Raw genomic sequence first — 26,221 nt, forward strand, 5'->3', positions numbered from 1 at the left:
TTTACAGATGTGGAAACAGAGGCACAGAGAGGTAAGCCAGCTGCTGGGCATGGGGCTAGGGAGACGCCGGGACACTGTCTGTGCCCTCGGAGGTCCAAGTCGAAAACTGCATGCAGCTGGGGGTGATGTTTGTTTGGACGGAAAGTGGGAAAGCATCACAGACTTTGGCCAGCAGAGGGGAGGGGGAACAGAAGAATCTTCCAGGCCAGGCGCGGTGGCTCATGCCTGTAATCCCAGCACTTTGGGAGGCGAGGAGGGTGGATCACAAGGTCAGGAGTCAGAGCCCAACCTGGCCCATATGGTGAAAACCCGCCTGTACTACAAAATACAAAAATCAGGCAGGCATGCTGGCCACTCGGGAGGCTGAGGCAGGAGAATTGCTTGAACCTGGGGAGCAGAGTTTGCAGTGAGCCGAGATCGCGCCATTGTACTCCAGCCTGGACAACAGAGCAAGACTCCATCTCAAAAAACAAAAAGAAGAGCCTTCCACGTGGAAGGCAGAGCGGGAATGAAGGTGAGTGGCGTCAGGTGCGTACATGGAAGGAAATTCATGGTGTTGGGAGGCACCGTGCAGAGCCGGGGGAGCCAGCGGCTGGGGAGAGAAGGCACTGGACAGGGCTGGGTCACACTGTGAAGGGCTCTTCCTGCCTTGGCCAAATGTGCCCTCGGAAAAGCACGTCAGGTGATCTCACTCTGTCCTGGGAGGAGGAAGCTGCTGCCTGCCATGTGTCGGGTAGGGAGAAACGGGAGGGTGGGGGTGTGGCTGCCGCTGGGCTGAGGCCCTGGGGGCCAGAGCCAGGAGTGGGGAGGAAAGGCTGGCCTTCGAGGGGCACCCGTACTGCACCCTGCAGTCAGGCAGGAACGGAGGCACAGGTTTGAGGACTGTGTACACTGTTAGAGCTGGCGGGGGTCTTGCAGGCATCTCCTTCCACTGGACTTCTCCCAGGCAGAGGAGCGTGAGGTTCAGAGAGGCTGAGGCACCTGTGGGAGGTCACACAGCAATTTGGTAGTGGGGCCTCCTGACCTCAAAGCCAGTGTTATTCCCACTGTACCCGAGTGAGGCTCTTCTCTCCAAAGAAAGGAAGGAAAGATACGGTCCCCTACACCACCCTCCCTGGCACACCTCCTGGACCTCTACAGGACCTAGGGCTATTCCTCTCTGTTGCGGCCTCCACCCTACCTCCCAGGTCTGGAATGGTCGAAGCCCTGGGAGTGAGAACAGGGCACCTTCATCCAGCTGGGCAGCAGGGATGGGGGCACCAGGGCCCCCCGGGGCCTTACATGTTTGTCAGCAGAACTCGCAAAGCACACAGCTTCTTAGCAGGGCGCAGGCTGCAAGGCTAGCCCACAGGGCAGGAGGCAGCTGGTGGCTCTCCCCACCTCCCTCACATCCCTCCCAGATGCCCACACCACCAGCGCCAGCATTGCTGGCCAGTGGGGCACTCAGGGCTGACAGGCCAGGGACCCCAGCACAGGCCGCTCACAGCCCAAGGCACACCCTGCTGCCTCCCACCTCCATGGCCTCAGCTCTGGCCTCTGCTTCACCTGGACGGAGCCTTCAGCATCCTCTCTGAGCTCCCTGCCTCAGTCTGGTCCTTACTCCTCTGCAATCCTGCAGCCAGAGGTGTCTGGGACTCACAAAACCAGCCCAGCATGCTTCCACTCTGAACACTTCTGTAACTCCCACCACTCCAGCAGCAAAGCCCAAACTCCCTGTGGTGGCAGTTGAGGGTCTCAACCCCACCTGTGCCCGTGGGCAGACTACATGCCACACAGGCTTTCCCTGCCCTGTGTGCCCACAGCACCTGCATGGCCCAGTGGGGTGTGTCAGGAGTGTAGAAGGCTGGTCCCCACGTCACCTCTGTGCACTCCTCGGGAGTAGGGACTGGTGTGAGAGCTGGGTATTCCCAGCACCCAACACTGGGCTGACACAGAGGTGTGCACCATGGATATCTGTCAGCTGTTAAGAGGGTGGAATCTGGAAACCATTTCCCCATCCCTTGATGGGAAACTCAGGCCCAGGGAGGGTAGTGGCTTGGCCTCAGGGCTCCCAGCTGGGGTGCGGCAGGGCCTCTCAGAGACCAGGCCCCGCTGCTGCTGCTGCTGCTGCTGCTTAAGACCTAGGCCGACACCCCAGGCCACTTCATTCATTCACTCACTCATTCATTCACTCACTCTATCATGCATTCATTCATTCACTCATTTATTCAGTTGCTTGCTCATTCATTCACTTACTCATTCTTTCACTCCCTCACTCATTCCCTCACTTCCTCATTCATTCATTCACTCATTCACAAAACCAGCCCAGCATGCTTCCACTCCTTCACTCAGTCACTCATGCATTCACTCACTCACTCTCCTATCCATTCACTTATTCACTCATTCACTCATTCCTCATTTCTTCCCTCACTCATTCAGTCACTCACTCAACTCACTAATTCCCTCATTCCCTCACTCATTAATTCCCTCATTCACTCATTTGCTCTCTCATTCACCCACTCACTCCCTCATTCACTCAGATTCATTCCATCTGCTGTGGATGGACACCGCGCACGTGGCAGGCCTCGTCCAGGTGCTGGAGCTCAGGGCAGCAGAGCCCTGGACACTGGGGAACATATGTGAGAGAGACAGGCATGGATGCATCCTTACACACAGCACCTACAGCCATGCTGAGTCCTGCGGGGCAAGGTGAGGTGGGTTGGGGGGGCCTCACCTGGAATGGGGGCCTTGGCATGTGGGCCACAGTTACCCAGACATAAAGATGATGGGGACTCACCTGAGACTCACTCGTGATGGCTGACAACTTCTGGGTGCCTGGGGGCTCATGAAAGGGTTGAGGAGTGGGCGTGGGGGCTGCAGCTGCCCTTCCAGCCCGGCAGCCATGCGATTATTTCCCTGGCTCCTTTAACTCCTCCCACAGACTGGAGGAGCACACACCGTGTCACTCCAGAGAGCCCAGCACCACCAGGCAGAGCTCAGGAGTCACAGACGGGGGTCCTTAAAGACCCTCCCAGCAAGTGCGCCAGACACAGATGAGGACACTGAGGCTGAGGCCCCAGGGACCGAGCGCCCGAGGCCACACGCAGTCTGCAGAGCCTGGTCCTGAAGGCGTCAGGGGCCTTGCCCACATCCATCCTGGGACCCTCCTTTCCGGAGAAACCCCGACCAGACACAGGAAAGCGCACAGCCCCACATGTCCCAGGGGCCCCATTGTTCAGGTTGTTGGAGGGTAAGCAGGAGAGCAAACGTTATTTGTTTAACTAATTTCAAGGATCAAGCATTTCCAGATGTCTCCCCAGCTCCTACCCTCCCACAGGCCCCAGGTGCATTCCTCATGAACCTCTCTGGGAGGGAGGGGGTGCTCTGAGGGGACCCTGGGCATGGAGGAATGTCTGGCTAGCAGAGCTGCCAGGGGAGATGGCCGCTGGATTCCTGGAACACTGGAGCGATTTTCCAGGCCGAAGACAGCTGAAGACAGCACAGACTCTGTCTTCTGAGAAGCTGCTGCCCTCCGGGGCCAATATGGAAAAGGAGGATGTGGGGGCCCCAGAGAATCTTGCACAGAGCCAAGCCTATCCGACGAGAATCCAGGAACAAACGCATAGCAGCCCCCAGCATCTCCCGAGTGCCAGGTGCATCCTGAACCCAGTGCTGGGTCACAGAGGCCCTGTCAGGCAGGGGGACAGACACAGCATCGCATGGTAAGTTGCCCAAGTTCACCCATGGGTGGGAGAAAAGCAAGCCTGTGTTTCCTGGTCAGACTGCAAACTCCATCCTGGGCTATTGTGAAGGTGCTGGGAGGGAGGGACAGGGAGGGAGGGGAGAGAAAGGAAGGGAAGGAGGGAGGGAGGAGGGAGGGAAAAGAAAGGAAGGGAGGGAAGGAGGGAGGGGAGGAGGAGGGAAGGAAAGGAGAAGAAGGGAGAGGAGAGGAAGGGAGAAAGGGAAGAAGGGGAGAAGAAGGAAGGGAGGAAGGCAGGGATGGAGGAAGGCAGGCAGGAAGGAAAGAAGGAAAGGATAGAAGAAGGAAGCGATGGAGGGAGGAAGAGAGGGAAAGGAGAGGAAGGAAAAGAGGGAGGGGAGAGGGAGGGAGGGAGGGAAAGGAAGGAGGAAGGAGGGAGGGAGGGAGGGAGGGAGGGAGGGAGGGGACAGAAAGGAAAGGAGATGGAAAGGAGAGGAGACATGGAAAGAGGAAGGAAAGGGGAGAGGGAGGGAAGGAGAGGAGGGACGGGGAAGAGGAGGAATGAAGGAGGGAGGGAGGGAAGAGGAAGGAAGGGAGGAAGACAGGCAAGCAAAACCCTTCCTTGGACTACAGGAGCTTAGAGCCTGGCATTTCTCTCTGCCTGGCTGGCGCAGGGCTCTGAGCACGCCTTGGCCACGCTGGGTCATGAGGCAGATGCCCCTTGCCCTGCACTGCAGTTCCACCTCCGGGCACCACACCCTGCTGGCTTGCCGGAGACAGCGCCTGGAGCAGCAGGACAGTGCGGGGCACAAAACACGAGTGTGCCTCAGAACGGACGCAGCCACAGTGCTGGCTCTTCTCACAGTGGACTCCTGCCCATCTACAGGGGTACATTTCCCAGACTTAACACCGAGCACGGCACGGAGCAGGCCTCCGCCGGTCCCCAGCGTCAGCCCCTCACGCACATTCACAGCTGGTGACACAGTGGCACGTGTGGCAAAACCGAGCAGGCACAGATGGGAAGGGAACGCAGCCACCTGCGCGTGGAGGTCACGTCTGGGGCGGAGGGAGGGAGAATCGGCTCTGCTGTGTCCGCAGGGCTTCCCCTCTCAATAACCTGAAACCCACCTGCAGAGTGCTCCCCTCTGTCCAACGTCCAGGGAGGCACAGGCCCCATTCCACCCTGTGTCGTAGCTTGTTTCATAATTGCAGTTGCAAAATGCTAGGCTCCATCTTCCAGGAGCAGCAGCCTCCTCAGGGTCCTGCCCCAAGCCTGAGCCTGGAGGACCCCCATGCTCTGCAGCCAAGTTTGGAGGTCTGCATTCCCAACGCGCGGATGGACTTATTTGTGAGTTCCGTGTTTACCTCTCCCTGCAAAACAGAACCCTTTCCAGAACTGGAATAAAATCCAAATCGAAGTTGTGGATCTAAAATGATCCATGTGCACATACGGGCTCAATCAGAGGTCTGAATTCAGGTCGGCCCTGGCTCTGAACCTCCCTAAGCCGCAGTGTTCCCATCTGTAAAACGGACACGATACAGAGGGTTTGCCACATGCCGGGGACTTGGCCGGATGTTCTGACTTTTAACTAGTAGGCACTCGCACGATCCCCTCTTTACACACAAGGCAAGGCACGAAGGCAGAAGTCAGCTCACCCAGGCAGGGGACGCCAGGATGGCTGACCTCCTCTCAGTCACCTGGGCCTAAGCGCCCTTCCCCTCGGCTACCCGGTAACCTCCTTCCAGGGAGTTACAAGGAGGATGCAGCCACTTTCACAGCCTCAGAAGGAATCGCCCCTGCCCACACCTTCACCCAGGACTTCTGGCCCCCAGAACTGAGCACACGGGGTCCTTCTGGGACTCGCTTCTATAGCTGAGAGAAGTACTTGTCAGCAAAGGTGCCATGGCTTCTCTGAGCTCCTCTGTGCCAGGAGGGCCAGCGCCAGATGTATCTCAGTTCGTGGGGGATGAAGAGGTGAGCCAGGCTCAGAGCCAGCCCGGCTGAAGCTGAGGGAACCCTGATTTCCACGTCCTGGGGCTTCCCCACGACACTGCAGGAAGAATTGCTCCTGGTGGCCGCTGCTAAGCGATGCCTGGCACAGCTGGCACTCACACTAGGGTGCACCCCTTGTGTGTCAGGAACAGGGGCTCAAAGGAGTCATGGCCCCTGTGCTCATGCCCCGACTCCAGGCCTGGATCCCACCCCCCAGCACCCCAACAGGGCTGCTCAGGGTCACGCTGGGGACAGAGGAGCAGGCTCAGTCCCTCCTGAGGGCTCAGGAAAGGCCAGCTGCAGGGGCGGCCCCTCAGCAGTGTCCTGGGCATCTGAGTTGATTGGAATCATCCTATCGCACCCCAGCATGTACCCACAATGCTCGCAAATACTCAGTGATGACCCTATGGGTAGAATTGTGTCCCCAAAAATTCACGTATTGAAGCCCTAAGCCCTAGTGAAGCCACCTCCAGCCTGATGCTGCAGATGCCGCTTCAAGGTGCCATGGGGGGGGTGCGGAAGGCCACCCACAGTTCCTGGGGTGGGTGGGGCATGGGGCCGAGGGCCTGTGTCCCTCCAACTCACTGCGTGACATCAGAGGCTTACTGATGCTCAGCTCTGCTGAGGAATAAGGTTCTTTTCTCCCCTCCCCTCCCCTCCCCACCTCCTTCCTTTATTGCCACGCCCCCAGCCCCCAGTCTGAGCTCTTTCATTGGCTTTAAGCTCAACCAAAAGGGAAGGGAAAGGAAGGGAAGATGGGGAGGAAGGAAGGGGGGGGAAGAAATGAAAGGAAAGGAAGAGAGGAGGGAGAGAAGGCAGAAAACAGAAAAGAAAAAGAAAAAGAAAAGAAAGCAGCTGCGAGGCATTTGGCTCTGGCCCGAGGAACTGCAGGTGCGAGGCTGGGGCTGGGCAGGTGGGCACCTGTTCCCCGTCCCTCTGTTCCCAGGGCCAGTGGAGACGCTGCCTGTGGCCCAGGGATGACAGCTCCGACCAGGAGAAGCAGCTGGGTGTCCCTGGGCCCCTCTGGGGTCCTGTGTTTCCTGAAGTATCCAGCTCCCAGCAACTCGGGAGGGTTGGGTCCGCCATGACCCTGAGGGAAGTTCAGCCCGACGGCTTAGTGACCAGCCCAGGGCCACAGCATCCTGAGCAATGCAGCTTAGAGAAATGTTTCGGCCCTTGCCTCCCACCTCCGGCCTCCCTACAGCCTCCGTCCTGGCCTCTGTTCCACCCTGTTCTGCCTTCTGCTCCTGAACAGAGGCCAATGGGTCCAGCACTGACGCTTCTTCCCCGGTCCCTCTCCATCCACGGACCCGCCGCTGTGCCCCAGGCCTTCTCACACTCATAGAGGGCACCTGTGATTCTGCATCGCCCAAATCCCTCCCTGGCAGCAGGCCTCGTGCTCCTCCAAGGATCCCCTCCCACAGCTTGGGCTGCAAATCCAGCAGCCCCTCCAGACCCGGCTCTACCCCGTCATCCCTGGCTCCTCTCCCCCGGATTTCCCCCAGGATGTCCCCAACCTCAGAACCTCAAACACCAGCCAGAGCCTGTGACTTCTCTACTTTTCTCCTCAGGTCCTGTCCTCATTGCCAAGTCCCAAGTGTCTGTCCCTAGGGCACCTCTGCCGGCATGTCCCACAGCCCTCACCCTCACCATGTCAGTCCTGAGGTCCCCATCTGCCTGTCCCAACCCAGTCCTGACCTCCTGGAAGAAGAGACAGCCAGCCCATCGCGCAAGCCTGGGCCTCCCCTGACCCCTCCTTCTCACCGCCCGTAGTGATGGCCCAGTCCCGGGTCCCTCCCTACACTCCCTCTGCTCCCCGCTCTCCCTCCGCTCCCAGCCCTGGATCAGGCACTTGGTGTTGCAACCACAGGCCAGCAGGTCTGCCTGCCTGGGTCCCTCCTCCGGCTCATCGTCCGAGTGGCCCAGGACAAACGTTTGGTGTGTCCCTGACTCTTCTCTTTCTCGCACATGCCACATTCAAACCATCAGCAAATCCTGTTTACTGGATCTAACTTCAAGCAGATGCTGAATCTGCAGCCTGTCACCTACCGTCCCCACCTGAGCCACCTCTCCTCTAGACCACCACGGGCGCCCCGACTCCTCCTCAGCACACTCCCTGCCTCCAGCCTTGCCCCAGCTCGATCCTTCTAGAAGCACCGTGGGATCACGGTAGCCCTCCAAAACCCTGCCATGGCTCCCCACTGCCCTTGCAGGAACAGCCAGAGTCCACCCACATGGTCCCTCTGACCGTGGCACCTTCTGCTCCCGCCCCTATCACTCGGCTCAAGTCTCCTGGCCCCCGTTCTTCCTGCACCCACCTGCCACAGGACCTTTGCACAGGCTGGCCTCGCTGCTTGGTGCACACCAGGACACCAACGTGACTCTCACAGCTCCTCCAAGCTTACACTCAAATGTTCTGTTGACTCACAGAGGTGTTCCCTGAACACACACGCTCCCGTACCCAGTCCCCTTACGAGCGCTACAGTTCCCCTCCCTCACTCATCTCTTTCCTCCGTATGGTAACTTATTACATATGTTGTTTAATTCCTGCTTCCTCCACTAGAATATGAGTTCCAGGAGTGCAGGGTTTCTGTCTGTTTTGGTAACTCAAATATTCCCAGCGCCTAGACTAGCACTCAGCACATAGTAGGCTCTTAGTGAATAATTGCTGAATACGTGTATGAACATAAAGCCAAATAAACGTGGTACAAGCGTTTGCTTTTAGGATCTGCTTGTTTCCCCTCTTCTAACAGGAGGGGTTCTGCCCGCTTCATGAGCCCTCAACCTTCGCCCGTGGGGATGAGACAGCCCGTTTACCTGTGGGTGAGGCACTCCCGCTTGCTTAAGGGGCTTTTGGGGGCAGGTGGGTGCGTTCAAATCGCACCCTGTTGTGTTCAAATCAGCCAGCAGCTGCAGCTGGGCGGGTGAGGCAGAGGCAGGCACACGTGCCCGCACTGGGGAGGACCTTGCGGGAAACCACCTGCCGGGCAGACTCAGGAGGGAGGAAGCCAGGCTGCCCGAGGCGTTGGTGCACGGGAGACGCGTAGCCAGCTCAGCACTCTGTACTTGTGCCCCCAACACCAAGGTGCTGGGACCCCGGAAAGGTCTCTGACTCTGGAGGCGTGGGCTCAAGGCCCCAAAGTCCTGAGTCTCCACACCTAAGCTTCTGTGGTTTCCGGTCCTGATGCCACAGAGCCTGGGTCTCCGTGCCTTATGACAAGGCTAAGCTTTATGACAGGGTTTCTAAGTGCCTGGAGTTGGGGCCACTGTGGCTGGAAGTTTCGGTGTCTTCCAAGGTTTCAGGTTGTAGGGTCTAAGGAACTGGAGTTCTGGCTCCCAAAGCTCCCTGTGTCTCAGGACTGTGTGGCCCAGGGAGCTGAGGTTCCAATCCTGCCATCCTGGCCATGTGCTCAGAGGGCTTTACAGACTGCAGCCAGACTGGGGAGCCCACCAACACCAGGTGCCCGCCCTAACCCCAGACGCTCCGCACCACAGGGGCCCCTCCAGGCTTCTCAGAGCCAAGGCTGCATCTGAACCACATTCGAGTTTAAGGTCAAGGTCATCAGTGCCCACAATCCATCAGTTGAGGGTTGAATTGTGCCCCCTCCTCCCCAAAAAAGATACGTTCAAGTGCTAACCCCTGGTACCTGTGATGTGACCTAATTTGGAGACAGGATCTTTGCAGATGTCATTAGTTGAGCTGAGATCATATTCAGTTTGGGTGGGCCCTAATCCAATGACTGGTATTCTCATAGGAAGGACATTTGGACACAGAGACACAGAGAAGAAAGCCACGACAGAGGCAGAGACTAGGCCCGCGCTGCTGCAAACCCAGCCCGGCAGGGATTGCTGGCCCCGCCAGAACCCAGGAGGAGGCAGGAAGGATCCTCGAGCAGCCTTCGGAGGGAGCGTGGCCCTGCGACACCCTGATTTCAGACGTCTGACGCCCCCAGGACACACCCCCGCCCCGTCGGTGGCACCTTGTTTCGTCAGCCTGAGGAACGTCCACACTGCTCACAGGAGTTCTGGGGTGACTGCTAAGGGCCCCGTGCTGGGGCTGGGCCTGGGTGGGGGATGCTGCTCTCTGCTTTGTTGATATCATGAAACAGGGCAGAAACCGCGGTCTCAGGGTTGACTTCTGGGGTGGGGCTGTCCCAGATAGGGGCAGCAGGTCAGCAGGGAGCAGGAGAGTCCCCAGGAGGAAGGAGGGGTCCCCGTCCTCCTCACCACAGCACTCACCTGTGAAGGCTACCTCCCTCAAGCACCACCTTTCCCTCCCTCCAGGAGCCAGTGGGCTCCCGCTTGAGAGGAGGGGAACTGAAGGACAAGGTAGATGGCAACCTGGGCTGGGGGAGGGGGTGGAGGGTGACCTGGGCTGGGGGAGGGGGTGGATGGCAACCTGGGCTGGGGGAGGGGGTGGAGGGTGACCTGGGCTTGGGGAGGGGGTGGAGGGTGACCTGGGCTGGGGGAGGGGGTGGAGGGTGACCTGGGCTGGGGAGGGGGTGGAGGGTGACATGGGCTGGGGGAGGGGGTGGATGGCAACCTGGGCTGGGGGAGGGGGTGGAGGGTGACCTGGGCTGGGGGAGGGGGTGGAGGGTGACCTGGGCTGGGGGAGGGGGTGGAGGGTGACCTGGGCTGGGGGAGGGCGTGGAGGGTGACCTGGGCTGGGGGAGGGGGTGGAGGGTGACCTGGGCTGGGGGAGGGGGTGGAGGGTAATCAGCTGGGAGAAAAGGAATCCCTTCCATTCCTCCCTTCTTCCCAGTGTCCCTCACCCTATGGAACCCCCTCTGCCCCTCCCTCTCTCACCATGGAATCCCCTTCCACCTGCCATTTCAGCAGTCACTTCATGTTCACTCATTCACCATCTGTCTCCCCAACTCGAAGAGCCACTCTTCACCCCCCTGAGCCCCACTACCCAGCAGTCCCCATCCCTCAGCTCACAGCAGGGCTTGGAAAATGCTTGTGAAATGACTGACCCATAATTCCCACCCTCCAGGCCCCATGTGGCCGGGCAATGACAGCGGGCCCCCGGCAAGGGACAGGAGCGTCACCCAGGAGACTTAGGAAGGGAAGCGGGGAGGAGAGGCAGCATGGGAATGGGCTGGGAGCAAGTGGAGGCAGCTGGTGGCCAGGCAGAGGAGATGGTGGACCGGTAGGGTGGCGCTGTCTGGGCCCCAATTTTTGGAGCAGGCTGGGCAAGCCCCATGGGGCTTCAGGAGAAGGAGGCAGCCCTGTCACCTGGCCCCTCCCCATTCAGAGAGAGAAATGGGAGCACATGGTGCTGTGCACACAGAGCAACCCCTTTCCTCCCGCATGCAGGGCCGCAAGGGTCCATCGTGAAATGGGGGTGAAAGGGCCAAAGCCTTGGAACTGGGGTAAGTGATTGCACTCTCCCTCGGCTGACATCAAAGCCTCCCTTATTCGCTCTGAACGATACCCCTCCTTGAAGCAAGCCGCAGGCAGGCTCTGTTCTCCCAGAATAATTATTTGGAGAGAGAGCCCCTCTCTTTGCTCCCTCCTCCCTGGCCCCAGGCTCCAGGTCAGGGTACCACCCACAAGGTGGCCTCCTCCCACCCTCCCTAACTCCATTGTGGCCAGGCTCAACCTTTACCTGGGGAGAAAATGTGAATATCTTTCACGTAGCTTTTTGAAATAAATGGGGTTTACCAGGAAAAAAAAAAAAAAAAACACAGCCAATGGTAGCATTTGTTAAAGTGTGGGTGGAGGATGAACGTCTGTGATACCATTCCCTGCATTTTCTGAAGGGGTGAAATCAGAGCCATGTGGAGCAACCAGCACCGGCAACACGGGTGGGTGACGGCAGCTGGCGTGGCCACTTTGGAGAAGTCCTGGGGGATCTGCTCAGCACACACCCACCTGCCCCACAGGTGCACACCCTACAGAAACACACATTCTGCACACCATCTGACATCACCAAGACGTTCAGAGCAGCCATGTTTGAATAACTCCAAACTGATAACACCAAACTGGAAACCACCCCATGCCAGCCCACAGTGGATAAACAGATTGTGGCAAAACCACACCATGAGGCACTGCCCAGCAAGGCGAAGGAACAGCCTACAGCTGTGGGAACAGCATGCGTGGATCTCGTCACAGCAAGTGGAAGAGGCAGACACGGGGGACATCCTTTCCCTCCTGCTCCACGCCACCAACATGAGGTTCAAGAACAGGCAAAATTAATCCGTGGTGGGAACAAAATCAGAAAAGTGTTTGCTCTCATTGACAAGTAACTGGGAGGGAGCCCTCGAGACCATTCTGCCCCTTGATTGGGGTGTGCATTCTGCAGGGGTGTGAAGATGTGTGTGTTTAGCTGTATGTGAAATTTATTCCAACAGAATAAAGAGAAATGTACAGCAAGAGAGTGCGCTAGTTAGCAGGGTTTGCACTTCACAGTGGTATGGATTGGTGTTTATAAAACGGCTTTGGTATATTCTGGGGTTCAGTAATGGGTAAACAGGTTACAGATCATGGGAGCTAAGCCACTCACTGTTGGGCAGGGGAGTTACACCGCCCTGAGTGTTGGAGGTATCAGTGTGAACTCATGGTCTTGTGAAGATAGATGGATGAATGAATAATGAATATGTTACAAATACACGAGTGAGTGTGTGTGTGTGTATAATATATCTGTATACAGTATTTCTATGTCTGTGAATGTTTCTGTGTTTCTATCTCTGCACACTGTCCTTCCCTCCTTCCTCCTTTACCCCATGTCAGGAAGAGGTTGGGTTTCACTCAGAGGGCCTAAAAAGCATGACAGCACAGGAGCAGTGAGCACATTCCTATCCAGATCTTGGTTCCTAAACATCGTGTTCCCTGGAGGACAGGTTGATTCCAGGGCTGGTTCAAGGAATGCAAAAGATAAGCCTGGAACATATCCTGTGCCAGGAAGTACAGAAGTGCCAAATGACGCCTGAGGGGGCTCCCACCGATCACATCTGGGACAATTTAAGCATCAAAAACAATGATATGAAAAAAGTAGGAGCAAATATATATATGTCCGTGGACAGATGGGTAGGTGGCTATGTAGCTGGAAAGAAAGGAGGGAGAGGTGGTGAGAACCTCAAAGCAAGTGGGGCAGGTGTGTTGGGTTTTAGTCTATTAAATTTTTTTTAACATAAGAAAGTAAAAAATAATAAACATGGAGTTTAAATTTCTGAGTCTTTCCTTTAAAAAATAAAGGAAAGAGGAAGGAAGGAAAAAGAGAAGGGAGAGGGAGGAGAAGGGAACAGAAGGAAGGAGAGAGGAAGGGGAGAAGATAAAGCTTTTTTATTCACAGAAGAATACAAACTAATCAATATGGAAGGAAGACAGAGCTAGAAAACGCCGGGCAGGTGCTCAAATAAGTGCATAAACATTTGATGCGGAACAAGATAGTTACACAGTCTCAAAACACCGTTCTAAATATTGCTTATTAATTATGAGAGGGAAATAACTTTACAGAGAAGGAAACTGGTAGATCTCATCCTAGTGATCAAAGATCATGAATGCTGATAAATCATCAATGCCTCCCCATACGATGCATGACCTGGGTCTGATCTTGACAACTGACGATATGATAAATCATCAATGCCTCTCCATACGATACACGACCTGGGCCTGGTCATGAGGAAAGTCCAGCCAGACCTGCACAGAGGGACATTCTACAAAATAACCAGCCGGTTCCCCAGTGCCACGAAAGACAACACAAGTCTACCATCAGCTCCCGCTGGAAGGCCACTGAGGCGCCACGACCAGGAATTGCATCGTGTGAGCCTGGACTGGGGCTGGACCTGGGAAATCAGCGCCACGTGGGGCAGCACTGGGGCTGCTGGTGAAGCTGAACTGGGCTGTGAGCTAAATTCTAGTATCGTATCCACACTACGATTTTTTATTTCCATAAATGCACTGTGGTTATGAGAGAATGTCCTGGTCCTCAGGAAACAGGTACAAAGTAAGTGGGGTAAAGAGACGCAATGTCTGTCTTCACCCACGCTCCAAGGTTATGAAGAAATTATGTGCAAATACGTACGTATGTGGACAGACAGGTAGGCGGCTAGGTAGGCAGGCAGACAGGTGAGAGGAAAGGAGGGAGGGGCAAGCGGGCAGGTGTGCTGGGTAAAGGTGCTCGGAGTGCCTTGCACCATTCGTGCAAACATCCTCTAATCCAACATCATCCCCCCACGGTATAAAAAGAAATGTGTTTGGTTTTATCCCACTTTCTGGCACGGAGCTCCAACCCTTGGAATTTGCTGAGTGACGGAAGTGTATTTTGTTATTCATAACGAGCCCCTCTGATCACACGTGAATTTATGCTAATGAGGTGACCTAGGGTGGAGCCCGTAGATGGCCTCTGCTGGGGCTGGTCACCAGAAAGGCCAAGCCATTCGAGGACTGGAACTTCCGGCCCCACCCCCTGGTCTCTGGAAAGGGGTGGGGGGTGCTGGAGATTAAATTCTAGAGAAACTCTTTGACAATGAGGTTTGATGAGCTTCCAGGTTGGGGAACACATGGAGGCGTGGGAAGGGTGGCACCCTCAGAGGGCGTGGGAGCTGGGCACCCTGGCCCCCTAGTCCTTGCCTTGTGTGTGACTTCCTGAGTCATAGCTTTCATGATAAATAAGAAAGGTAAGCAAAGGGCCTCCTGTTCTGTGAGCCACCCCAGAGAATTGTCAGGCCTGAGGATGGGGTCACGGGACCCCCGGTTTAGAACCACTTCCTCAGAAGTGTGGGCAGCAGCCTTGGACTTGTGATCACTAATGTCTAAAGGAGGGGCTGAGCCCTTAACCTGTGGGCCCTGTGCTAACTCCAGGTTGTTGGAGTCAGAACTGAAATGAATTATAGGGCACCCAGTTGGCATCTGTAAGAATCAGTTGTTGGTGTTGCAAAACACCCACCCCCCGAAACAAAACAGACATGGAGCAATCGGAATTCCTCAAATGCTGCTGAGGGGAGTGGGAACGGGCACAACCACTTTGGAGCAGATATCCAGCAGAATCTGCTCAACACACACACCACGCATGCACTATCAGCACCGCTCCTCCTTAGAACCCTGCAGAGAAGACGTGTGCATCCCGAAGCACACACAGGAGCCTTCGGGGCACCGTGGAATCGGCCCAAAGGCCCATCAGGGGTAGAGTAGATAAATACATCGTGGTGTACTGACCTAATTCATACACGCCCAGGACCCAGTGGTGCATTCCACCTGCCCAGTGGAATTCCACCCAGAAATGAGAATGTCGGCTCTACTACTAAACACAGCAGCATGGACCAACTTACAAAGACGATGCTGAGCCAAGAAGCACGTCCTTACGGGGGCACTGTGCTAGGCTCCAGGGATGTCAGGATGAGGAGGACATTCTGGCCTCCTGGGTCACAGCCCCTCAGTGCAGGAGACCAAGGCATCGCCGTGGGGACTGGGTCTCAAGGGACGTGCAGGAAGTCTGGCATGCAGCCCTGTTCACGCCGAGGGGCAGGGCCTTCTGTTTGCTGCAGCCTGGTGCTCAAAGTCCTCGTAGGATGCGAGTGGGTGCCCCGGAAATGTCTGACTCCAGAGGCGAGAGACTGAATGAATGGCAGGCACATCACAAGCCTGCAGAAATGCATCAGCATGCGCTTGCCTGAGCCAAGTCTAGATAAGGACACCCATGTCTCCAGCCCCACCTGGGGTATGACCTGGAGGTGCTGGCCAGCTGCCACCCTGCAGCTGAGCACACCCAGCCTCACCTGTTCCCTAAGACTGTCCCCTCCACTGGTCCCCGGCAATCAGAGTCCTCAGAAGTCACTTCAGGAACTCAGCAAATCCTCTTTTCCATCCTCTCTTCCTGATCCCTGGCCCAGCAGCAGGGCCGATGGGGCGCTCCCTGCCCGATTACATTCCTCATGTGCAGCTGTTGCAATTTCAGGCCAGGCTGCCTGACCCACATAACTGGGAAGCATGTTCCTAGGGAGCACCCAAGCCCAGGAAGCTGAGCTGAGGACACCCACGTGCAGGGCCATGGGAGCCCCCTGCCAACAAGCCTCTGGCCTGCCCACTCCTTGGCTGTGTGGCAATTAGGCCAGAGGCGAGGCTGACTCTAGAATTCTCCATTCAATGAACAGGACCCGAAGCAAGGTGCCTGTGAGTGCTCACCCACCTGACTCTCTTGCCCAAGAACTTTTGAAAACGAAGGAAGAAGAAAAAGATAACAGATGACACGGAAATGAAAACAAACCCCTTTTGTGTGTGTACCTTCGGCAAACACTGAATGCATGCCTACTACAGACCAGCCACACCCAGCCTTTGATCGACATTTCTAGAATGAAGAAACCGGCTGGGCTCAGGAGCTGGGTTTGCAAGTGGCTTTTGCGGCATGGTGGTGAGGTCTACCGTTCCTGCACTTCACAGGTGAAGACCCGAAGCTCAACAAGACTAACTCCCTGAAAGGCATCGCCAGGGAGTGACACAGCCAAGTGTGGAACCCCAGCCGGGCACATGACCCCGAGGCCCAATCAGAAAACAGCAGTGTCCAGGGGGTGGCCAGTCACTGGGTTCATTCAATCTCCTCGCAAATGAAGCAGAGGAAGCCTTTCTGTGTTTCCCAGAATGGGGCCAGAGACTCCTCTGGGGTCTCACACTCCAGGAGAGGACCCAGGCCACACAAACAAGTCAGGAGAGGACAGCGAGCTTCAGGGAAGGGAACCCCAGGAGTTACTGCAGCCAGAGGAGGGTGGTGGATGCAGGTGGCGGAAGGGTGAGGGACGCAGGTGGGGAAGGTTGGGGGACGCAGGTGGGGGAGGATGGGGACGCAGGTGGGGGAGGGTGGGGGACGCAGGTGGGGAAGGGTGGGGGACGCAGGTGGGGGAGGGTGGGGACGCAGGTGGGGGAGGATGGGGGACGCAGGTGGGGGAGGATGAGGACGCAGGTGGGGGAGGATGGGGGACGCAGGTGGGGGAGGATGGGGACGCAGGTGGGGGAGGATGGGGACGCAGGTGGGGGAGGGTGGGGACGCAGGTGGGGACGCAGGTGGGGGAGGATGGGGACGCAGGTGGGGGAGGGTGGGGACGCAGGTGGGGGAGGGTGGGGGACGCAGGTGGGGGAGGGTGGGGGACGCAGGTGGGGGAGGGTGGGGGACGCAGGTGGGGAAGGGTGGGGGACGCAGGTGGGGGAGGGTGGGGGACGCAGGTGGGGAAGGGTGGGGGACGCAGGTGGGGGAGGGTGGGGGACGCAGGTGGGGGAGGATGGGGACGCAGGTGGGGGAGGGTGCGGGACGCAGGTGGGGGAGGATGGGGGATGCAGGTAGGGGAGGGTGGGGGATGCCAGGAGGGCTTCCTGGGGAAAGGGCCTAAGAGCCAAGCTTCATTCACATATCAGCTAGGCTCGGAAAACCAGTAAGAGTTTATCTTATCCAAGGGAGAAGAGGGGAGGGATGGTGTTCCTGGCACTGCAAGAGCGAAGCAGAAGAGGCCAGGAACCCCAGGGCGCAGGGTGTGAGTCAGGCAGCAGGAGTGGCCAGGAGGTGGGGCCGCCCTTCTCCGCCTCCTCCTGGGCCAGGCAGGAGAGCTGGGTTTATAGCAGCAGCCGCTGCTGGGTGCTCTGGAGACAGAGAGTCCCTGGGGCAGCATGCTGTGTACCCTGCTCCTCCTGCCCAGCCTCCTGGGGGCCGCCATGGCCAGCACCACCTCAGGCCCCCAGGGGTGTGCAAAGGGCTCGGTGGTATGGTGTCAGGATCTGCAGGCAGCTGCCAGGTGCGGGGCCGTGGGGTACTGCCAAGGGGCCGTATGGAACAAGCCCACCGTGAAATCTCTGCCCTGCGACCTGTGCCAGGACATAGCAGCTGCCGCAGGCAACGGGCTGAACCCTGACGCCACGGAGTCTGACATGCTGACTTTGGTGATGAAGGCCTGTGAGTGGCTCCCCAGCCAGGAGTCTTCAGCCAGATGCAAGTGGATGGTGGACGCCCACAGTTCAGCCATCCTGAACATGCTCCGCGGGGCCCCGGACAGCGCCCCGGCACAGGTGTGCACGGCGCTCACCCTCTGTGAGCCGCTGCAGAGGCACCTGGCCACCCGGGGGCCGCTCTCTAAAGAGGACATCTCCGAGGCTGCGGCTCCGTTCGTGGCCGACGGGCCCCTTAGCTTCCACCCTCCACAGGTGCCTGAAGGAGCTCTGTGCCAAGACTGCGTACGGCAGGTCTCCCGACTCCAGGATGCTGTCCGGGCCAACCTGACCTTGGCTGACTTGAACTGGGAGGAGCAGTGTGAGTCCGTGGGGCCTGGCCTGGCTGTCCTCTGCAGGAACTACCTCCACCAGTTTTTTGTCCCTGCTGAGCAAGCACTGAGGCTGCTCCCGCCGAGGGAGGTCTGCGAGAAGGGGGGATTCTGTGAGGAGCTAGTGGCTCCTGCCCGCTTCACTCAAGTAGTGGCCGTGGACGGGGTCCCCTCGCTGGAGCTGGGGTTGCTGAGGAAACAGAGCGAGATGCAGATGCAGGCCGGCGTGACCTGTGAGGTGTGCATGAACGTGGTGCAGAAGCTGGACAGCTGGCTCATGTCCAACAGCTCTGAGCTCATGATTACCCACGCCCTGGAGCGCGTGTGCGCGGTAATGCCCGCCTCCATCAGGAAGGAGTGCGTCATCTTGGTGGACACCTACAGCCCCCCCTTGGTGCAGCTTGTGGCCAAAATCACCCCAGAGAAGGTGTGCAAGTTCATCCGGCTGTGTGGCAACCAGAGGCGGGCGCGGGCAGTCCATGAAGCCCATGCAGTCGTGCCATCCCCAGAGTGGGACCCAGAGAACCAAGGCAGCTTCTGCAATGGGTGTAAGAGGCTGCTCACGGTGTCCTCCAACAACCTAGAGAGCAAGAGCACCAAGCGCGACATCCTGATGGCCTTCAAGGGCGGCTGCAGCCTCCTGCCTCTGCCCTACATGATCCAGTGCAAGCGCTTCGTCGCCCAGTACGAGCCCGTGCTCATCGAGAGTCTCATGGACATGATGGACCCCCTGGCCGTGTGCAAAAAGGTGGGGGCCTGCCACGGCCCCAGGACCCCACTTCTGGGCACTGACCAGTGTGCCCTGGGCCCGAGCTTCTGGTGCAGGAGCCAGGAGGCTGCCAAGCTGTGCAATGCCGTGGACCACTGCCAGAAGCACGTATGGGAAGAGACGCCCCTCCACGCCGGGGAGCACGCATGACCGCGGCCGCCAGAGCCTGCTAGCGAGGCCCCAGGAGGCTCCTGTATCCCACATGATCCCCATGAGGTGGGTGCTTTCCCTGTCCCCATTTCAAAATGGGAAACTGAGGCTCCAAGGAGGGAGGCTGGGAAGGAGCAGAGCTGAAGTTCAAAGCCAGGCATTCCTGACCCCAAAGGCCTCTCTTAACTGTGCTGCATGGCTTTGCCCTCGAAAGCATCTTTACTGGACTGTAACAAACTCATGTGCACCGCTTCCCCACGCAGCCAAGGCTGCCCCTTCGTCTCCAAGGCTGTGATACTGCTGATGGTCCCATGAGAATCTGGCCATAGCCTTGGGTGCCCCTCTACCCTCTGCTGGATGGGCGCCTGTCTGTGAGCCAGGCTGGGGTCATGGCTGGGTGAGCAGAGGCAGGGGCAGATGGAGGCGTGGAGGTCCAGTCACTACTGGGGCTGTTACCTCTCATCAACAGCTGGGGGTGGGAGTCTGGGTCTCACTCAGGCCAGAAATTCTCAACCTGGAGTCCATGGGGGTGGCAGCCAAGTGTGTATGCAAGAGGCGCATGTCTCTGTACATTACTGGGGACAGGTACGGGGCTTTGGCCACATTCTCCACAGGCTGCTGGGCTTCAGAGCAGTACCCCTCCCCCACTGTGTCTTAGCTGCCACAGGGTCCCTCTCTCTCCTTGTAACCCAGACCCTCAGTTGCCCTGGCAATAAGCAGAAGGAAAGTCTTGGGGTGTGCTCAAAATCAGGAGAGCAAAACGTGCCAGGGAGAAGCCCCCGGGAAAAGCCGGAGGAGTCTGGGGTGACCACGGCGGGGTGAAGAGCAAGGGCAAAGACAAGACGATGAGCACAGTCCTCCAGCTATCCAAGCCTCAGTTTTCTAATCTGTAGAATGGGGATGATCATACCTGCTTCGTGAGGATGTCGATACAATTCACCAGAAAGCCCATCTCAGAGGCCCGGCAGGGCACCCAGGAGAGTCTGGCTGTGCAAGTGCTATATAAACCACAAGCGTTCTCCAAATGATGTGTGCTGCGTTCTTATTCTTGGGGAAGACGCAGGTCCCAGAGCTGGCACAATAGCCACCACCTCGCCCCAGTGCCCCCACCTCGACTCGGTGCCCGCCGGCCCGGCAAAAAGCCTCCTGGGGCTTCCAGGGCTTCCAGCTGGGTTCAAGTGCCCTGTGGCTTCTGCTCATGCTGTGCGGTCCCCCTCCAGGAGAGCCCCTGGCCATGACCCTGCAGTGTCCTTGCCCACGCACAGCAGGGGCTCACACATCCGGGAGCCACACACATGGGTCCAGGGGTGGAAGCTGGTATTTCATGTGAGGCCCATGGATTAATTCTCCTCTTGAGCAAGAGATACGGCAGGCCTGGATGGACAGGATGTGAGGGGGTGCTGTTTTCCAAGAGGCCACACCCAAACTCTTAAGTAAGCGTCTCAGGCTGGGGCCACCGCCCCACGAACACAGGCACACTTGGCCTGAGTTTCTGGATGCCTCAATAGTGGTCCCTGTTGGCTGGGCAAGGCTGGGCAAGCCTGGGCCTGCTGGGTAGTCCCACAAAAGATTCGGCCAGCAAGGGGTGGCAGTGGTGCCTGGCCACCGGATGGGCCATGGGAAGGCAGCTGTGTGCCAGACTCCAAAACATGGGCCCAAAGCTGTCGGCCTCGGTACCTGCCTCTTCCCCCGAGACCACCCGCCCTCTCCAGGAGCAGCCCCAGAGGCTCTCCCTCTGCCTGCCAGGAGGTGCCCCCGCCCTCTTCTAGCTTGGCCAAGAGTGGGGGGGGACACCTGCTGACAAGTGTCAGTGTCATGACCTGAAATCCCCCAAGAGGTCACCTGTGAGAGGCCAGGAGGGGGCAAGCACCACACCCACCAGGTGACCCAGCTCAGTCCACCTGCTCCCACCCCAGAGCTACCTACAGGGGGTAGTCAGGGCAGGGTGTCTCCACATCCTCTTCCCCACCCACCCCTCAGGCCTGGGTACCAGCTGCTCCCACAGACCCACTGACCGAATGCGTCCCCACTAGATGGTTGCCCGTGATGACCCCACAGGTCCCACTGCACACCCAGGTCCTGAGCACGGCCCTGCTGCACCCCCACAGGGGCCCTCTGACCCCTCCACTCACTCATCTGCCACCAAAGCTGTGGAGGCCTGTGGCAGGGCCTCAATCACCTCCATCCCTTGTGCATGGCACTGGTGCCAAGCCCAGAACACAGGAGGTGCTCTGCAACTGTCTGTGCAGGGTGGCTGCCTTGGGGGCTAAAGGCAGAGAGGCAGGAGGAGGAAGGGACGGTCCTGCTGCTGCCGATGGCAGCATCGCCATTCAGCACTGAGACTGCGGCTTAAGGAGTCCATCCAAACGACTCCACAGCCGCTGCTCCAGGCTGGAAAAGGCTTTTCAGGGGAGGGCCCTGTAACTGCCCAGCTGTGGGAGAGGAGAAGCCAGCCCAGAAGAAGAGCAGCAGGTCCTACTGGGCCTAGAAGTCTGGGAGACCCATCCCAGCACGGATGGGAAATCAAGACCGATGTTGAGCATGGATGTCCCAGAGGCAGGTGACCGCTCCGCAGGGAAGAATGTCTCTGCCTAGGATGAGGGAGAGGGCTCCCGCCGGGCTGCCAAAGCTGGGCAGGTACCCACACCTTCAGCCAGACACACGCTGGGCATTCTCCAGATGTGAGGCAGAGGCCTGGGACGCCACGGAACACCTACACACGCTGCCCCTCGTGACTTCTCAGCCACACCGGGGTGCAGAGGGGGAGCCCGGAGAAGGGTTTGGTTGTCTGGCTTTTTTTTTTTTTTTTTTTTTTTTTTGCTTAGGGCTTTTCTTAGAAGTGATGTGTTGTGAGAAACCTCAAACCAGATATAAATACATCCAGTTATGTTCTCTTTTGGCGGGGTGTGTGTGAATAATTTATACAAATTCAGGCTCTCCCGGAAACTGTGGAAGAGCAGTCCGTGGGGATAGCCGAACAGTGAGCCCTGAGCCCAGGAGGGCACGTCGGGGACGGCCAGCACTGTCCACGCTCCCTCCCCTCTTTCACTTTCCATGACCTCCAGGGATGAAATTCAAATCCTATTCCTTACAACGAGAAGCAGGCCTGGAAAAGCTTCCTAAGCATACCCAAGTGCCAGGCACCACAGGGCCCAGGACAATGGCCTCTGGCCACCGGACGGGGTTGCCAGCCTGCTGGGCACGGCTCCAGGAGCTGTGCAGGCTTCACTCATGGACATTCCACAGCCACCAAGAGACGGGGACTATTCTTATTCTATTCCCCAGTGGAGGACGCCGAAGCCAGAGAGGTCAAGTAACTTGCCCAAGGCCACACAGCCAGTAGTGGAGGGAGCAGCAGGCTCAGGGGCTGTGCTCTGTCCTCACACCTGCAACACACAAGAGTCCACGTGCAAGTCCTGACCCCACCACTCTGTGGCCTTGGTTCAGTGTTCGCATCCCTGACCAGGAAGACCCCACCTCCCCGAGTCCTCCGCAAGATGGAGGGTGTCCTGTGGGAGGGACCCGCTGGGTGCATGCACGGAGGGGAAGGGGCTTTCCAGGCACATGCCTCCATGACACATCTGCCTTTTCTTGGTTTTTCCAGCTGGCCTCTTAAAATGTGTTTTCATTGTTATATTTTTGCAGGTCTTTCTCTTCAGTTACACTGTGATTTCCAGGTCTATTAAGGCAGATTCACTTTCCCAGAGTACCTGAACCACTCTCTGCTGCTGTTCCCTTCATGTCTCCCACACCAAATGCCCTTAGAGCAGAAGGCATGGTAGGACCGGGTAAATTAGCCAAAGGCTGATGCCGAGGCCCTGAGAGCGTGCAGGGGCGCAGGGATGCCCAGCTGCTGTGAGCCCCCAGCAGCATCTCCAGGGAGCTGGGGTGGAATGGAGCAGCACCAGGGAAGCCCATCCTGGGCTCCAGCCATACCGCAGGGGGCCTCAAGATGTCACAGGCTCCTTCCCCAGTGATCTAGGCAGGGAGTGTGCGGCCCATCCCCATACACACACACGTGCACGCACCCGTGCCTCGATGCAGACGGTTCTGCACCAAGTCAAAAGTCACCAACTCTGCCAGCCCTAGACCAACCCTTGTTCTCTCTCTTCCTCAATTTCCTCATCTGTGAAATGGTCACAGCAGCCCCACGTGCCTGCTCAGCGGCGAGGTTTCCAGGTCACAGTGACAGTGAGTCCTGCCAGCAGATGCACACTGTGAGCCAGCCACTCGGCTCACTCGGACTGGTGAAGAGACGCCTTCCTGGGGTCGGGAATCCCCGGCCCCGCCGCCCCCTCCTGCCTAGTCTCATCACAGCAGTGATCCTGACAAAATCTAAGTCCAGGCCAGCTCACAACCTCCTCCCTCCCAGTAAAAGCAGATAAAAGCTGAGGCCCTCGCCAATCCAAAGCACCGTCGGCCAGGGGGACCCCACCCTGGTGCAGCCCAGTCCCTCCCCTTGCTCCTTCCTCTCCAGCTACCCTGGCCTTGCACACACCCCAGGCCCACCGCTTGGCCCTAGACGTGCCCCTCTCAGCCCCCTGCGGCTCAGGCCTGCCCTGCAGAACTCTGCACAGCTCCCCACCGGCCCTTCTCACCACCACCACTCACTCCACGCGTGTCTTTGTCTCTGCTGCCCTCACTGCCCTCGGCCCCACAGCTGACTGCTGGGCTATCCTGCTGTGGCCCGGCTTCCCCTGGAATTCGAGCTCCAGGAGGCAGAAGCCTGCCTCAGTGGTCCCTGCCACAGCTCTGCCACTAGGACAGAGCCCAGCATAGAACAGGCTCCATGAGCACTGGATGCGCAAAGGAGCATGGGCTCTTCTGGGGCCTTCAGCCCTCAGGTCTGCCCTCTGTGGGCCAGATCACCAGTGCTGATGCCACCCTGGGGCCGCATGTTCCTGAGAAGGCCTAGCCACGCCCATACCTTGCTGGTATACCATACGGAGCCCATCCTTCAATAAATGAATATGAATCTGCTCTGCTGAGTTCCAGCAGTCGCCCCAGGAACACTGTGTAAGACAAGGCCGTCCTCCACGGCTGAGGTGAACTCATGGACAGACAGCTCCACCCTAGGACCACAGCTGATGGCTGGATGGCTGGATGGTACCTGGGTGCAGAAGCCCAGGGACACATACCCCCAGAAGAGCCCTCAGAGCAGACCCGAGGTGGGCGAGCCTGTTCCCGGCCTCTGGCTGCACCTCAGCCTCCCTCCATCCCGCTCAGGTGTGGTGATATGGTTTGGATGCCTGGCCCCTCCAAAGCTGGTATTGAAATGTGATTTCCCAAACACCCCGCAGACCCCAGCACCCCGCCTCCCGTACACCCCACAGACCCCAGCACCCCACCCCCGTACACCCCACAGACCTCAGCACCCGCCTCCCGTACACCCCACAGACCCCAGCACCCCACCTCCCATACACCCCGCAGACCCCAGCACCCGCCTCCCGTACACCCCGCAGACCCCAGCACCCGCCTCCCGTACACCCCGCAGACCTCAGCACGCCACCTCCCGTACACCCCGCAGACCTCAGCACCCCCCCTCCCGTACACCCCGCAGACCCCAGCACCCCGCCTCCCGTACACCCCACAGACCCCAGCACCCGCCTCCCGTACACCCCGCAGACCCCAGCATCCCACCTCCCGTACACTCCGCAGACCCCAGCACCCCGCCTCCCGTACACCCCACAGACCCCAGCACCGGCCTCCCGTACATCCCACAGACCCCAGCACCCGCCTCCCATACATCCCACAGACCCCAGCACCCGCCTCCCATACACCCCACAGACCCCAGCATCCGCCTCCCGTACACCCCGCAGACCTCAGCACCCCACCTCCCATACACCTCACAGACCCCAGCACCCTCCTCCCGTACACCCCACAGACCCCAGCACTCCACCTCCCGTACACCCCGCAGACCCCAGCACCCTGCCTCCCGTACACCCCGCAGACCCCAGCATCCGCCTCCCGTACACCCCGCAGACCCCAGCACCCCGCCTCCCGTACACCCCGCAGACCTCAGCACCCCCCTCCCGTACACCCCACAGACCCCAGCACCCGCCTCCCGTACACCCCGCAGACCCCAGCACCTGCCTCCCGTACACCCCGCAGACCCCAGCACCCCGCCTCCCGTACACCCCGCAGACCCCAGCACCCGCCTCCCGTAAACCCCGCAGACCCCAGCACCCCGCCTCCCATACACCCCGCAGACCCCAGCACCCGCCTCCCATACATCCCACAGACCCCAGCACCTGCCCCCCGTACACCCCGCAGACCCCAGCACCCCACCTCCCATACACCCTGCAGACCCCAGCACCCCACCTTCCATACACCCTGCAGACCCCAGCACCCCACCTCCCATACATCCCACAGACCCCAGCATCCGCCTCCCGTACACCCTGCAGACCCCAGCACCCCGCCTCCCATACACCCCACAGACCCCAGCACCCCACCTCCCATACACCCCACAGACCCCAGCATCCGCCTCCCGTACACTCTGCAGACCCCAGGGATGGGGTGAAAACAGCCAGGTTCAGTGACTCAAAGCCCCCCAAGAGCCCATGTCCAGTCACACAAGACTTTGCTCTTCTACCAGAGGCCCCCTAGGTCACCCTGCACGCGCCCACGCGGGCTATGCTGCCATTCAAGCTCCTCTGGAACTCTGGCTGCGCCAGGATTCTCCCCAGCACATCTCAGACTCTCCCGATCCAGGATGCAGCCCCCAGGAGGCCATTGCCGAAGGCAAGTGAGCGCCGGATGGAACCACCACACTTCCCCTGTGCCCTTCACCACTGAGCCCTTCGTTGGCAGAGGGGCCCAGCTTCCACGGCTGCCCCCAGGAAGCCAGTCCTCAGGGCCCCATAGCTCCAAAACATGCCCCTCCCTGTCATCCGGGTTCAGGCCCCATTTAGCACAACTGGACATTGCCAGGGCAGATATGGAGTCTGGGAGGCCAGGCAGTAACGCAGAGTCACACAGGCTTCACCGTCGGCACGGGAGGGCCCCACCTCCCCACTTGATACCTGCGTGACCCTGGGCAAGCTGCTGACCAGCTGGCAGCCTCAGGCGCCCCATCAGTACACACGGATGGTAAAGGTACCCTCTCTTGTGGGGTTTGTCCAGGGAGGAAATGAGGTGACCGCATTGAGCACAGCCCAGGGCCTGGTACACACGAGACACCGGTACCTGTGCTATTCCCATCGAGCTGACGTCACCAGCCCTCCCTGCGCTTCCTACCCAGGGACAATGCTGGAGGGTCTTGCTGCGTCACTCAGGCTGGTCTCAAATTCCTGGCTTCAAGCAATCCTCCTGCTTCAGCCTCCCGAAGGATTGGAATTACAAGTGTGAGCCACCACACTTGGCCTACACCACTTTGCAACATGGTT

General features: G+C 58.7%; 2 protein-coding genes across 3 annotated transcripts in view; one reads left to right on the forward strand and one right to left on the reverse strand.

Annotated features, from left to right (window-relative positions):
* SORCS2 (sortilin related VPS10 domain containing receptor 2) overlaps nucleotides 1–26,221 on the reverse strand; it is a 571,039-nt gene that overhangs the window by 311,117 nt on the left and 233,701 nt on the right. The gene's annotated exons all lie outside the window — the stretch shown is intronic.
* PSAPL1 (prosaposin like 1) lies at nucleotides 17,256–18,836 on the forward strand. Its single transcript, XM_012473518.1, has one exon. The coding sequence runs from the start codon at nucleotides 17,271–17,273 to the stop codon at nucleotides 18,834–18,836; it is 1,566 nt and encodes a 521-aa protein (XP_012328941.1). The 5' UTR covers nucleotides 17,256–17,270.

Source organism: Aotus nancymaae, unplaced genomic scaffold, assembly GCF_030222135.1.
Source record: "Aotus nancymaae isolate 86718 unplaced genomic scaffold, 86718_ANA_hifiasm-v0.15.2.pri h1tg000006l, whole genome shotgun sequence".
NCBI classification, from domain to species: Eukaryota; Metazoa; Chordata; class Mammalia; order Primates; family Aotidae; genus Aotus; species Aotus nancymaae.